The sequence below is a fragment of the Notamacropus eugenii genome, chromosome 5, assembly GCF_028372415.1.
Source record: "Notamacropus eugenii isolate mMacEug1 chromosome 5, mMacEug1.pri_v2, whole genome shotgun sequence".
Taxonomy (NCBI): domain Eukaryota; kingdom Metazoa; phylum Chordata; class Mammalia; order Diprotodontia; family Macropodidae; genus Notamacropus; species Notamacropus eugenii.
The window spans coordinates 329112264-329127974 of NC_092876.1; the positions used below are offsets into that span (position 1 = coordinate 329112264).

Below are 15711 nucleotides of genomic sequence, written 5' to 3' on the forward strand. Positions count from 1 at the left end.
TATCTTGCTTTCAAATGCTGTTCCCTGTGATTCTATGAACTAAATTTTTAAAAAGGTGTCATCCCTGACTAATGCTAAAAATAAACTCTAAAATTATCCAGCTTCCAGGAAAATAATAGACAATGTTAAAAAAATGTTAAACAATGATTTCCAGACTCTACACAAGTAAGAATACAATTGGCATTACACTATATAAATGTAAAAAATAAATAAGTACCTTGCAGATAATGTAAATAGAAATGTGTCCAAATATAAACTTGAATAAAAAATAAAACAAATAAATGCATTTAAAGGAGTTACTCTATACCATAGTATATACTTAAAATAAAGTTTTACCACTTCTGAGGCTGATCTCCAAGGTCTCAACACCACAATCATAATATATTTTCCATGTCACAATTTCTGTCTTTTGCAGTTACTCAAGCTATCTATTATTTAAAGACTGAAATTCCCAGAAATCACATACTGTATATCACATAAGAATAGCATAGAATTTGCTTTTCAGCACAGCAAACTACAATTTATAATTAAAGTTATTCTTTATTTTTTTTCATGTTTCTACAGAAACATTCAAGAATTATCCTTGAAAAGTAGGGAAAGGGGAGATATACACATTATATACACAGAATTTGTTTTTTAATAAGCTACTATTTAGGCTATGTTGCAAATAACACTAAACACATTATATCACAAATTAAGTCAATAACTTCAAAATAGTGTTTTATTAAGAAAAAGAAAATTTATACACAAGTACAAAAAAGGACACCCTATTATTCTACTGGCCCATCTGTCTATCTCCCTTTTAGCCCATAGCATTTCCCTGAAAAACTCTTTTGAAGCTTTATCAAATGGGCAAAATAATTCTCCAGTTTCCAAGCAGCATACCAGTTTATCAGATCTCATAGGTTTAATACAATTATAAATTTCCTCAATATTTCCCACATTAAAATTTAGAAGTTTGAAGTTTTTTTTTAATTTTTAACCAATAATGATGAAATTGCAGATACTCAAAGTGCTGATGAAATTTTAATCTACACCAGAGTGTCACATGAGGCCTTTGTTTTGGAATACAAAATCATTTATCCTGATTGTATGTAAGACAAAGTGTCAAGATTCATAAACCAAATCAAATTTTGATATATACAGCATCAGATGTTATCACTGAGTTAAGCTTGAGGTGACAGTTTTGCCTTTGTTGTTTGGAGATGCAAAATAATTTTTTTCCGATTATCTTTTAAGTACTCTTCTATTTAGAAATATTTTATTAATGGTGCCAAATAAAAGTGCATAGAAAACAAAGCATGCTAGTTGCATCTAATGCTATTATTCTTATTTTTTTCTCTCGATGGCCTCTCTATGGACTTATTACATTCTTTTGCTTTGACCACATTCTGGTGAGAATATTCTTCAGTATAAATATAAAGGGTATAGTATACCTTTGAATGATGTAACTTTTCAGTATGTTTTAAAATTATATCTTATAGTAGTGAGTCAAAGTACTCTGGGTGAATATAGCCAAGAAACTACCAAACTCAACAGCCTGATTCTGGGCCCTTTATGTGGATCCTAACAAGAGAGTATTTCCTGTTTTCTCCCTAGTAACTAGAGCGGCCCTGCGTAGAGTGTATACCAGGTTCTCTGTGTGAGCGGTCAGCCCTTTGTCTTTGTCTGTGGAGCCAAGCCAGAGCTTTACGTTACACTTTCCTCCTTGCCCAGGACCAATGAATAAAGTGAGACTCGTGTAGGGCTCGGTTGCAGCAACAACATGAAGGTGCTAAATATACCACTGAACACTGGTCAGGAGTTTAAAACTTCAGATGACCACTCACTAAACCATAAAATCATCATTCCACAAAGCTTTTATTCACACAAAAACTTGCACAGTAGCAAAAAAATTAAAACATAACTAGGCCACATATCAAAGAACAATGTACAATAGGAGACTTGAGTTTCTCAATGGTATCAGAAAGAAGGTATTTCCATAAATAACATTTACAATTCTAGGGTTATGTTTTTCAAGGTGTCTGAAGCTTCACAGTGCTAGAATAGATTTCACCAGAACACATGCAAAAAATGTGCAACATGAGAATCCATTAATGTCACATAAAAGCACACCAGTTATTGGTCATTCCAGCACGTTCATGCCACACTACGCTTCTAAAACAAAACAAACAACCCCACATCCGGGTCCCATTCATTCTTCAATTATGCTCTCCGTCCCTCTGTTTTATTACAGTCAAACAGTCACGGTTAGTGCTCTTCACCACGCCTCTCAGGATGATGTCACTCCCTGCCTGCTGGCTGTCAGGACTGGGGGACGCCCCTCTCCCAGACTCACCTTCTTCCGGATGTCTTCATCATTAGCTCCAAGAGAGGCATAAAGCTTGAAAGCAGCCTGGCGAAGTTCATGAGCATGCTTTAAATCGTGGTCAAGCTATGAAAAAAACCAATATCATCTGTCTTAGATATCTAATGATCTGAACTCTTGGGAAAGCTTACATATCTGACATGAAAAGAATGAAAGTCCAAATAGATTACCATTTTAGTATGATTTACTTAATCTCAAACAGGCAAAATGGAAATGCTGGGAGCCTTTCAATATCTGAGAAGCTTTTAGGCATACATGACCAGTTATAAGAAATATTAATAAAGAAATAATTTCAATGATCACAGTCATTATAGCCACCTGCCTAAATTGTATGTTTAGATATCCATTCTGATTTCTATTCAAAGAATTGTTGCTACTTTTCCATATTCACAATGGAATGTCCTATCATGCTAGGAGAAGAATAAAGGGAAAAAATAGAAAAAGATATAAAAGAGAAGAAAGAAGAGGAAAAAAAAAAGCAATGCAAATATCATAGGGATCACAAGAATATCATCAGAAATTGTTTCAGATGCCTTATGGTGCCACCTATGACATCAGATCCCAGATCTAGACAGCAAGAGATGAGGAAGATCAGAAAAATTGTGATTCTTGTCACCATTGTCACATGACACCAGGTGACACCGGGTCACAATGTGACCTCCATGAAGGTCTACCTTGCTTTTTGCATTTTTTATCTTTTCTTTGAGAGTGGGGGTAGAGGGATATGTATGGGAGAGATTAGTGAATCTTTCTTTAATTCATATACATATATATATAATATACATTATATATGGAAAAAATTCTGAGATGTAATAAACTGTATAGCTAAAAAGGGTAAAATGATCAAATTTTTAAAAGCTATATATCTAAAACTGTTTGCAGCTATAAACTGTTCAAAAGTCTGACATTTTTATATCATTTCTAAAAGCCTTTTTCTGTTACACATGAAGAGAAAAATAAAACATACCCTTTTAATATCAGTGATTGCACTGACTGAACTGGGATATTTGAAGTAATCAGCAAGCATGGCAATTAGGTGATCTGTTATGCTAGCAATTCTTTGTAGTTCAACATCTGGTTCAATCAGATAGGCAAGTGTTTCAGCTCCTTCAACTCGCTCCTCTAGCAATCTCTCTTTACTGCACATTCGAACCAAACAAGGCAAAGTCTGAAAAATATAAGAATTACTTGGATGTTTTTAAAAGATAACAGATTTCTAGCTTTGTGGATATCATTCAGATCTTACACTGAGAATACTTAATGGTTAAGTTTTTCAAACAATGGTTGTCAGAAAATGATTTAGAATTTTTTATCCAGGTGAGAGCAAATAAAATCATAGTAGTGTGGCAGAATAAAGAGAATGATGGAATTAAATTAGGAAAATCTGGGTTCAACTCCTACCTCTGATGTTCTGTTACTAGTATGACTCTAGGCAATAATGCTCACATTTATATAGTTTTAAGTTTTGTAAAATGCTTTACATATATCTCATTCTGATTCTCACAGTAAAGAGTCATTAGTATCCACATTTTGTGGATGAAGTTAAGTTCTATTCTATTTATAAAATATGCCCACATAAGGCTTTGAGAGCAAAGTAAAATATTGCCTGTAAGAATATTTAGCCATGGGTATAAAACCATGTCAAAGATTTTTAAAAGTTTGAAAACTCTCTCTCTCTCTTTCTCTCTCTCTCTCTCTCTCTCTCACACACACACACACACACACACACACACATACACACACACACACAAGCACGTACACATACACACACAGAGCCAAGTTGACAGAGTACAGGCTAGGACCCTGCTGAACTCCCCCAATATTCTCCTCTAAAACAATTTTAAAATAACTCCTCAAATCAGAGTTTGGAGTTGAAGGGCCAACAAAAGCTTAGAGGGAAACATTAATCCAGTCTAAGACATCTTACGAACTCTATAGGAGAGGTCTGTAACACCTGGGTGGGCAGAGGCCCAGAGCATGGCAGGGGAACCAACAGAGGGCCTTAGAGGTGGCAGCAACAATAGCAGCAGCAGCAGCTTCAGGAGAGCTGAGACAGTTGTGGGTTGGACAGCTGGTCAGAAAGTGATTACAGGTGACCCTCTGCTGACACTGAGTGTAGCTGGCACTGACTAGAATCTCTATTGCCCATACAGAGCTCTGGGTCACAGTGCCAGGGAAGACAGGAGCACTTGTGGTCAGTCACAAGGGAGCAGGGGCCTTGGTCTCATTTCCAAGGCCAAGAAGAGTGCTGGCACTTGTGCCTGCAGAAGAATAGCAGCTTTTCCTAGGTAAAGACCAGACTAGAGACCAGGACAATAACCACACTTCTCTCTGGACCACACTATCTTGGAAACACCAAAAACTTCTACCCCGCTACTCTTCATCCCCCCCTCCATCCAATTAGCTCTGAAAACAGCAGAATAAACAAGCCTGAAGTTTGGGATGGTACCTCCCTACTCCCAAGGGAGCAAAGTCCAAATTGAACGTCAAGTTAAAAGTCAAGAAATAGGGTAGAAAAATGAGGAAACAATAAAAAATTTGACCATAAAAAGCTACTATGGTGGCGGGAAAACCAAGACATGAACTTAGAAGAAAACAATAATGTGAAAAAAGCTATAAGAAAAGCCTCAAAGAAAAATGCTAATTGGGCCCAAGACAACCAATAATACCTAGAAGAGTTAAAGAGATGAGTGAAAAATTGGAAAAATAAATGAAAATGATACAATTAAATTACAAAAAGAGAATTAACAACTTAGTAAAAAGAGGCACAAAAACTCATTGAAGAAAAGGACTCCTTAAGAAACAGAACTGGCCAAATGGAAATGGAGGGGCAAGAGCTCACTGAAGAAAACAATTCCTTAAAAATTAGAATTGGGCAAGTGGAAGCTAATGACTCCATGTGATTTCACAAAACAAAAACAAAACAAAAAACCAAAAACTCACAAAAAACAAAAGCTGAAAGAATGAAAAGACAGACAAAACTGCAAAATATCTCTCTGGAAAAACAACTGACCTGGAATATAGATCCAGGAGAGTTAATTTAAGAATTATTGGACTACCTGAAAGCCATGATTAAAAAAAAAAAAGAGCATAGAAATCATCTTTCAAGAAATTATCAAGGAAAACTGCCCCAATATCTTAGCACCAGAGGGTAAAATAGAATTTTAAAGAATCCATACATCACCTTCTGAAAACTATTGCAAACATCCAGAAAAAAAAATTAATTCAAATATCATGGGGCCATAGTCAGGATCACATAAGACTTAGCAGCTTCCCTATTAAAGGAGCAGAACAATTGGAAGATGATATTCTGAAAGGCAAAGGAACTAAGAATAATCTACCAAGCAAAACTGAGTATAATTCTCATGGGAAAAATATGGATATTTAATAAAATAGAGAACTTCCAATTATTCCTGATGAAAGACCAGAACTGAGTAGAAAATCTGACATTCAAACATAAAACTTAAGAGAAGCATATAAAGGTAAACCTGAAAGAGTAATCATAAGGAACTCAATAAAGTTAAACTAATTACATTCCTATGTGGGAAGATTATATATGCAGTTCCTGAGAACTTTATGATTATTAGGGCAGTTAGAAGGAGTCCACATAGAGAACATGGATATGAGTCAATTATGTTGGGATGATTTCCAAAAAAAAAAAAAAATGAGGGGTGAGAGAAAGGAATGCACTGGAAGGAGAGGGGAACAGGAAGGTAGAAGGGGAAATTTTTCTCACATAAAAGCAGCACATAAAGAAGAGCTTTTAAAGTAAAGGGGAAAATAGTGGCCAGCAATGCTTGAAATTCATTCTCATCAGAATTGGTTCAAAGAGGGAAGAATATTTTATATATATATATATATATATATATATATTATATATATATATATATATATAATATATATATATGTAGAGAGAGAGAGAGAGAGAGAGAGAGAGAGAGAGAGCGCACACACACACTCAGCTGGGTAAAGAAATCTATCTTATCCAATATAGAAAAAGGAGAGGAAGGGGATAAGAGATATGGCAAGGAGGAGAAGGGAGGGAGAGATTATGAAAAGGATGGCAGAGTAAATGAAGCAGTAGTCAGAAGCAAAACAGACTTTTGACTACAGACAGGATAAAAAGAGAGAGAGAGACTGAAAAAATAGAAAAAAACGGGATAAAAAGAAATACAGAGTAATCATAACTGTCAATATGAAAGGGATGAGTCAACTAAGAAAATGGAAGCAGATAGCAGAACAGATTAGCAGAATTAGAATTAGCAGAATTAGAACACAGAGCAGAATCCAACAATATGTTGTATACAAGACCATATTTGAAACCAAATGACACACACAGAGTTAAAATAAAAGGCTGGAGCAGAATCTATTATGCTTCAGCTGAAGTTAAAAAAAAAAAAGGCAAAGGTAGCAATCTGATCTTAGACAAAGCTAAAGCAAAAAAAGACCTAATTAAGAGAGATAATCAGGAAAACTACATTTTGCTAAAAGTTACCATAGACAATGAAGTATTATAAAAAAAATTGCAGCGGCTTCTCTGATAAAGGCTTCATTTCTCAAATATATAGGGAATTGAGTCAAATCTATAAAAATAAGAGCCATCCTCCAATTGATAAATGGTCAAGAAATATAAACAGTTTTCATTAGATGAAATAATAGCTATCTACATTCATACAAAAAAATGTTCTAAATAGCTATTGGAGAAAGGCAAATCAAACAACCATGAGGTACTACCTCACACCTATGAGAAATGACAAATGCTGGAGGAGATAAGGGAAAATAAGTACATTAATGAACTGCTGGTGAAGTACTGTTTGGAGTACAGTCTGAAACTATGCCCAAAGGGCTATATATATGCATACCTTTTGATACAGTAATACTACTACTAGGACTGTACCCCAAAGGGATCAAAGAAAAAAGAAAAGGGCCTGTAAGTACAAAAATACTTACAGCAGCTCTTTTTGGGGTGGTAAAGAATTGGAAATTGAGGGGATGTTCATCAGCTGGGGAATGGCTGATTAAGTTTGATTGTGATGGAGTACTATTATGCTAAAAGAAATGATGAGGATCAGGTGATTTCAGGAAACATGGCAAGACTTATATGAACTGATGCAAAGTGGAGTGAGAAGAATCAGGAGATCATTGTGCACAGTAACAGCAATGTTGCAGTGATCAACCATAAAGGACTTGGTTAGTCAAATCATTGCAATGATTCAAGATAATTTCAAAAGACTTATAATGAAAAAACACTACTACCCACCTCCATAGAGAAAAAATGATGAACTCTGAGTATAAACTGAAATATAATTTTCTCAGTTTACTTTTTTTTTGCTTTGTTTTATAATATGGGTAATTTGGAAATATGATTTTAATGATTTTACTTGCATAATGTCTATTGTTTGCCTTTTCAGTTGCACAGAGGTGGGCAGGAGGGAGATGGAGGATTTGGAATTCAAAACAAACAAAAAAGAATGCTAAAATAAATGGGTAAATTTTTTGGAAAAAACTGTACCCATTATTTCTGTTTTGCTTTTGGGTTTATTTATGCCCTAAGGGAAAGTTAAGAGTCTAAATATGTTATACATTTCTGTTATGGAAATCATAGCTTCTTTTCCTTAAAGGTCTACTTTATAACTTTTCACATTTATGTTTCAAAATGCAAAAATACAAAATAGTTTTAAGTACTTAGTGATTCCGTCCTTCATTATAGATTTCCCCTTCCTCCACTCCCAAATTACCTGTAATGAAAGTGTTAACTCTAGAAAGTTCTTGGGTTTTCTGTTGTACATTTTTCAGAAGCATGATGGGAAACTAGCACAGGATGCACTTCTAATGACAGGTTAAGCTGTCATTTTGGCTAACAGTCTTATCATCTGACCTCCGAAAAGTTTCAGTAATTACCATCCGACCACAGTGATTTATCAATATTTGGTTTGCCAAATAATATGTTCTGTGTGTTTAATACTATTTGATCTAATACTTTTGGGTTGTCTATTTTAAAAGACAATTTAGGAATGGGAATGTTAGTTAAGCAACATCTTCCGTGAAACTTTTCTTTACTACTGTAGTCTCTCCACTATTTTCTGCTCTCTCTGAAATTTTATTACAGGAACATACTTTGGTATTTAACTGTTCTATTTTAGGCATGTTTGTTTTCATTTTAAGCTCCTAGACATATGAGTATGTATATATGTATAAGCAGCTAACTGATACAGTAGAGAGAGTGCCAGGCCTGCAGAAAGAAAGACCTGAGTTCAAAACTAGCTATGTGACTCTGGTCAAGTCACTTAACCCTGTTTGCCTCAGTTGCCTTATCTGTAAAATGTGCTGGAGAAGGAAATGACAAAGCATTCCAGTGTCTTTGCCAAGAGAACCCCAAATGAGGTTATGAAGTATCAGACAACACTGAAAAATGACTACACAACACACACATATGTTCATGTGTATAAATGTGTGTGTGTATCTCTCTGTCTTACATAGACATTTTTATTGCTGAGTCATTTTAGTTACATCTGACTCTCCATGATCCCATGTGGAGTTTTATGAGCAAAGATACTACAGTGGTTTGTCACTTCCTTCTCTAGCTCATTTTAAGGTGAGGAAACCGAGGCAAACAAGTTTAAGTGACCTACCTAGGGTCACAGAGCTAGTAAGTATTTTGAACTCAGGTCCTCCTGACTCCAGGCCCGGTGCTCTATCCAGTGCACTAATTAGGTGCCCCTATATAAATATACATCTGTCTATTTATGTTAAGTATAAGTCTGTCTGTCTGTCTCTCTCTCTCTCTCACACACAAATATATAATATGTCTTTGCTATATTTAAAGACCCTTTATCATAGGCTTTGAACTCTATGGGTAGTATTCTTCAAATTCTTTTGGTGTCCCTTACAATATCTACTTTGTCTCTTAGTTTTTGTAAAGTCTTCATTGTGCCTACTTCTCAAATCTTTCATTTTAAACAAATACCATCCTTACTCTTTGTAAATCAGTGCTTCTGTTTTGCTAGGCAGCTGGGCAGACTTGTCTATTCTTGAGCACTGGCATTTTTTTTTTTAAATTTGAGGCATCTGCTTAAAGAACTGGTAAGCAGGTTAGCAGAAATCAGTTTTAGACAAACAATTTCTGCCATATACCCTGATAAGCTCAAAACAGGTATGTAACTTGAATGTAAGAAGTTATACCAATAAGAAGAGAGTGAAATGAGGCACCTCTAAAAACTATAATTTAAGAGAGAATCCTTAACCAAAAAAGAAAAGGGGAAATCATGAAAAAATAAAATAATTTCTATTCCACGAAAATAAAAGACTTTTTGTACAAACAAAATCAATGTGCCTAGGTTAATAAAGGAAATCACTGACTTGGGGAAAAAATATTTCGTCAAAACATCTGTGATAAAGGTCTAAATAGCCAAGATATATCCATCTGCATTAATTTCCTAATCAAGAATAATTTCTCAATGGATAAGCGGTAAAAGGATACAAACAAACAATTCTCAAAAGAATTGTAAACTATGATCAACCACATGAAAATTGCTCCAGATCATCACTAAGAAGAAAAAGGCAAACTAAAACAACTCTGAGGTTTCACTTCACCTCCTGCAAAGTGGCAAAGATGGCAAAACGTGAAAATAGTCAATGTTGGAAGAGGTACGTATAGGAAAACAGGCTCATTAATACACTAATGATTTAGATGTGAACTGGCCCAACCATTCTAAAAAAAGTAGGAATTATACTAAAATGGCTACTAAAATGACCAAATATCCTACCACTGCATATACCAGGAAAGCAGTCAATGATAGAAAAATGTCACATAAATCAAAATATTTATACTGGTGCTTTTTGTGGCACAAAAAAATGGGAAACAAAGTACATGTCCACTAAAGGAGAAATGCAAAACAAATTCTGGTCCATAAATGTTAATGGAATGTTGTTATGCCTAAAAAATAATGACTATGAAGAATCCAGAGAAGCATGGGGAGACTTTTATGAATTGATGAAACTGAAATAATTAGAACCAGGAACACAATGTAAAAATGACTACTACAGTGCAAAACAGAAAGAACAGTAATAAGTAACTGAAAGCTATGCAATAATTAACCAGAATTTATCTCAGCAATTCAAGGCCAACAAAGTGCTTTACATGTACTCTCTCTTTTGATCCTTATAGCCTATTATCACCATTTACAATTTATGGGGCCTATCAGTTTTGTAAGTTAAAAGATAACTGTACATCATAAAACTTCCTTTTATTTTTCTGCTAATGGCAAATTCTTATGAACTAAGGACCCATTGTTAAATTATATTTTTCTTAGCTTATTTTTATTTTCATTGCCCATTGTATTTGAAAGTGACAGAACTGTTTAAAAATATTTAATTCACATTTTTCATAAAGTCAGACATAGTCATTATTGTAAAGCAGGCAAATTTGATAATATTTAATTGTATTTGCTTTTAGTTACATTAGCTCATTAACTATTACTATGCTTAATTTGGAAATCAGGATTTAATATCATCCTTCAAGAATCTATAATTCTGTCCATGTCAGTATATCAAGAAAGACTGAGGTCCTACCTATATCTTGACAGATGATCTTTGTGACTTGCTGTAGAGTGGAAAATGTATAGGTCTAAATGACAACTTTCTGAACTTAGCAAGGTTGGTCCTTGAATGAAAGACATCTAGTCTTGTCACCAGGGCCTGACACTGAAACATTTTTAAGCTGGTGATACCTGCCAGAACTTGAACTCCACTGACAAACCTTTTGAGAACCTAGGGCCAACTTCCAGGTCATGTGACCAACAAGACAGAGAACTAGACATTTTCTCCAATCCTCATGATCTCTTAAACCTCTCTAAAATAAGAATTATGCATGAGACAGAGCAACATCAGCTGTCTCTGTAATCTAGGACACAGCGCTTCTTAAACTTTTTCACTTGTGACCCCTAATTAGTCCCATATGGGGCTGTGACCCACAGTTTAAGAAGCACTATCTAGGACACCAAGAACCTAAATAAGGTAAAAACCTGATGAACTAAAAAATAGGAAAAAATTCCCTAATCCCTTAAGCACTCCCTCCCCAGCATCCACTACACAGCAGTTAAGGTGCACACTCTGATCCATATACATAAAACAAAATTCAACTCTGCACCCTAACACTCTTCTTCCTCCCCCCACCTCCTAGTGCCAGGGAAATCCAAGTGGCAGAAATTTGCTCAGGGAAGGAAATTGGCATAGGATCACTTGATGCTGCAACAAAGCTTGACTAGAGAATGGAGGAACAAAGGCCTGTGGCACTCTACTAATCCCAGCGAAGATTACTAAGAGCCCAGCATTTAGAGACTGAGACTGATAAACTGGGACTGATAAATCATGAAATGCCTATTGTGGGAGGAGGTTGAGTCATTTTTGAGATCTAGCTCCCAGGAAAACTGCCATCAAAGAGGAGAGTCAGAAAGTGAGCATTTATATAGATTTAAGGTTTGCAAAGTGCTTTGTACATGTTAACTCATGCTTAAAAAACAAAGACTGAAATGACCAAAGACCAGAGGAAGAAGAAAACTCTAAAGACCTTGGGCATAAGCAGATAAACCAACAGGAAAAATACTAATAGTAGAAGGATATATGGCCTCTGAATTAGGTAAAAGAGTTCAGCATCTATGAATACTTCAAAGCAAAGAAAAATCAATCAACACCTGATGAGGCAGAGGACTTTCTAGATTTTCAGGGGATAAAAGTCAAGGTGAAGTGGGAGAGGATAAAGATTGATAACTTAGATCTTTGCTTACAAATTGATGGTGGGAGGGCAATGTGAATTGTTTATGCAGATACATGACCCTCAAAAAGCATGGAACCAAGAGAGGATATTACTGACTGGTTTAAAAGAGAAATAAGAATTGTGAAGGCAAAATATATGGCATACATAGCAGAACTAACTGGCAGAGTAGAAAAACTTCAATCAGTGGTGGCAAATTCCAACAAAGAAACAAAAGACAGGATGACTGGAAATGCAAACATACAGAATATCCTAATCTGGAGGGCCATCTTGACTCCGTGATGTAGCATCATAGTAGGATTTTTAAGCTATTTAATAATGCCTTGATATGAGATTGTAATTGATAAAACTTGACAAAATGAGATAACATTAAATACCTACAAGTAAAGCAAGTTACAAGTAATAGCAAAATATTTTTTGGCTTTATACATTCATACATTCTATATCTTTACTACTACCAGAAGACCCCAAAAATGATTATAAATATGTTTTATTCCTGGTCTTAGATTTTTCAAAACATACCTAGAATTAATTTAAAAAATCTAAATGATTAACCCATTTATATGAAGTGAAGTAAAGCATGCTACACACAGTGCTCCTGTAACATTTGTCATATATATATATATTATCCAATAATCAATGAATGGAGAGAGAAAATCAGGAAATAACAACAAATATATAAAGTATTTTGATTTCTGAAAACTTAACATCCTACCTAAGAACAATCTGAAATTAAATTACCTTTAACACAATACAATTGTCATCTGTCCGAATTGCTCCAGCTCTGCACATATATGTTAAGCTAGAAATAAATGGAAAAATGTAAACTTGCTACTTGGTTTATATTTAAATGTTTTTAAGATTTCATAAGAAAATCAGATGAATTATAATTTACTAGAAACACACTTCTTTTCCTATATTCAGTCATCAAATGTTCAAACCAAACCAGCTGTTAGCACAGACAATGCTGGGGAGCTAGCAAAAAAAGAATGAATAAAATAAATTGTAAAGACAACCCTGAGAGCCTGAATTTAAATGCAGTTTAGTTGTCACAATAGGACATATTTCTAATCCAAAGTTATTCATATTATAACACATGTGGATTTTAAATACATTTTTCAGAATTGATTCTATACCATTGACAACTGGACTACAAACGCTGGGATATTAACACTGTTTTTATTTTTTTCCACTGAGGATAATAAACATACTACATGGCAGTTACAATAACACATTTTAGGGTGTCGTAAATGCTATTCCAGATGGGATCTCTACAAATTTCCAATTTTACTTAGGAATAAATTACTCAAGGGAAAACAAAAAAACTTCTTCAACTCCTCAAATGAGAGAGGAAGCAGTGGAGAGATATCTTGCTAATACTCTGAAATAGTTATAATTGCACTTCCTTTCCCTTCATGTCATCTTAAGTTTTACCATTTTGCTGACGTGAGCTGCATTTCAATAGGCTTATCCCTCTGTAACATCTTCACAAAAATCTGGGGTAATAATTCTCCATCAACCAAAACTAGAAGTAAAAAAGCAAACAAACTAGAATTTGGGAAATTCTTTAAACATGTAAAGTTGTTCATTTTAAAAAATAGAAAAAGCCAGTAAAGTTTTTAGCTTACCATTTACAAGGGTCATGGAAACCTGGGGGTTTTCAAAGGCTAGAACGGAGAAGCATTTCAGTGCTTGCATTCGAACCTGTTAAAAAAAAGGAAAACAAATCAATCAACTTGAAACAAGAAAATGTACATTACTTCAGTTACAAAAACTGATCTGTAATCAATTTAAATACAGACTTATGAAGAAGTACTAATATGTATAAAATGATAAAAGGTGTAAATAGTAGGAATCTACATTGTTTAAGTATCTGAATAAGTACAACAAAGTACCACAAAAGCATCACTTAAAATAGGAAAATTTTATATTAAAATAGAAGAAGAACGAAGTAGTATGAGAAGAAAAGGATTTAAAATAATCAAATAAACTAAAGCAAGTTTTTTTTTTTAAGTACAAAGGAAATAATGATAATCAACAGGTAAATTTCAGACGATGCGACTGAGAACAGAAAGGAAACAATAAGTTAAGGAGAAGGGAAACGGATTTCCAGAAATAATTCAAGCTATTCTGGAGAAGAGTTTGAAAACACTAATCTGTTAACCTTTTATATACTAAGAACTGTTGCCCTACACAATTAAATTCTTAAATGATCTATTTTTTACATTTAGCACCCGTGTTACCATGCTTAATGAGAATATGAAGACTTTCAAGCTTTTATAACAGAAGGGGTATTCTGCCTTTTGCAAGGACTACAATTTTAATTGTTTTTATTTTTCTCCAATCACTATTTTCATTAGTCAGTAGCATAGGATACTATCTGAAAATAGCAAGCATCCATATGAAAGGTAACTATCATGGGATAAGTTCCCTAGTAAAACAGGCAATAGTCTGTATAGTTACATGTACTACTGCTGGTACTTTTTAAGTATTTATAAAGGATGATAATAAAGAGCATCTCAAAAACAACAAAATATTCTTATGCCCTATCACTAACGTAGATTTGCTGAATGTTTTTCATTCTACATAACACCTGGAAATTTGATCATTTGCTATAGCACAAGCACGCTGTCTGGCACATGGCCAGCACTTAATAAATGCTCATGACTGAATTGTATTGAATATTATTGTGCCATAAAAGATAAAAGGGACGGGTTCAGAGAAACCTTTAAAAACTCGTATGGACTGAGGAAAATAAGGGAGGGGAGAAGAACTAGAAAAGTTTATTTAAGGACTACAATATTTTAAAGAAAACTAGTTTCAAAAGACTTCAGAACTCTGATAATGCAAATGACCCACCATGATTCAAGGGCTTATGATGACACATGCAGAGAGGTAGACTCAAGGTACTGAATGACATGTTCATTTTTGGATATGGCCAATATTAATTTGTTTTGCTTGACCATGCTTATTTTTTCAAAAGGTTTTTAAAAAAACATTAGTTTTGTTTTAAAGAAGGGAGAAGTTAGAGGGGAAAGTTGGACTAGTCATAGCGATACTCCCCCCCAAAAAAATTAAGAAAAGGGGGTCACTGAAGCATTTTTTAATGCACAGAAAAAGACAGAAGGAAGTTTAGGAAACACAGACAAGCAAGACAGCTTTGAAATTAACTTGTGGAATTGATTATATACTTTTCAAAAGGCAAAATGAACCTATTAGAGATGTGTGGAATTTATCCTCTTTTGTAAGCCAAATTTTCTCATTTTAGCAAATTTGTATTTTATCTTATATATGAATATATGCACGTATGTTGTTTATATGTAGAGATGTATGTAGGATAGGCATGACACCTTTTGTGGGAAGGTGTGAGGTTCTAGAACTGCAAAGACACTGATGACACAAAGGACCCTTCTATCTAGCAATAACTTGCCCTAGGCTTCTAGCAGCCTTAGTCAGCCTTCCTAGGAAAGCCTAGGGAAAAAGGACCATGAACTCCTTCCAGTCCTCTGGCATTCCCTTAAGTCATCCCAAAAGCACTAAATCTGATTTACTTTTAAGTATGGTCTATGTT

At 34.5% G+C, this 15711-nt stretch overlaps 1 protein-coding gene across 8 annotated transcripts in view; it reads right to left on the bottom strand.

The window, feature by feature from the left end:
• ARMC8 (armadillo repeat containing 8) overlaps positions 1-15711 on the bottom strand; it is a 135371-nt gene that overhangs the window by 52159 nt on the left and 67501 nt on the right. For all 8 annotated transcript variants that reach the window (XM_072613557.1, XM_072613558.1, XM_072613559.1 and 5 more), the window contains 5 exons: positions 13769-13844; positions 13575-13665; positions 12882-12942; positions 3336-3536; positions 2339-2434 (listed from right to left, as the gene is read on the bottom strand). In XM_072613557.1, coding sequence (XP_072469658.1) covers positions 2339-2434; positions 3336-3536; positions 12882-12942; positions 13575-13665; positions 13769-13844 — 525 coding nt within the window. The remainder of the gene's footprint in view (positions 1-2338; positions 2435-3335; positions 3537-12881; positions 12943-13574; positions 13666-13768; positions 13845-15711) is intronic.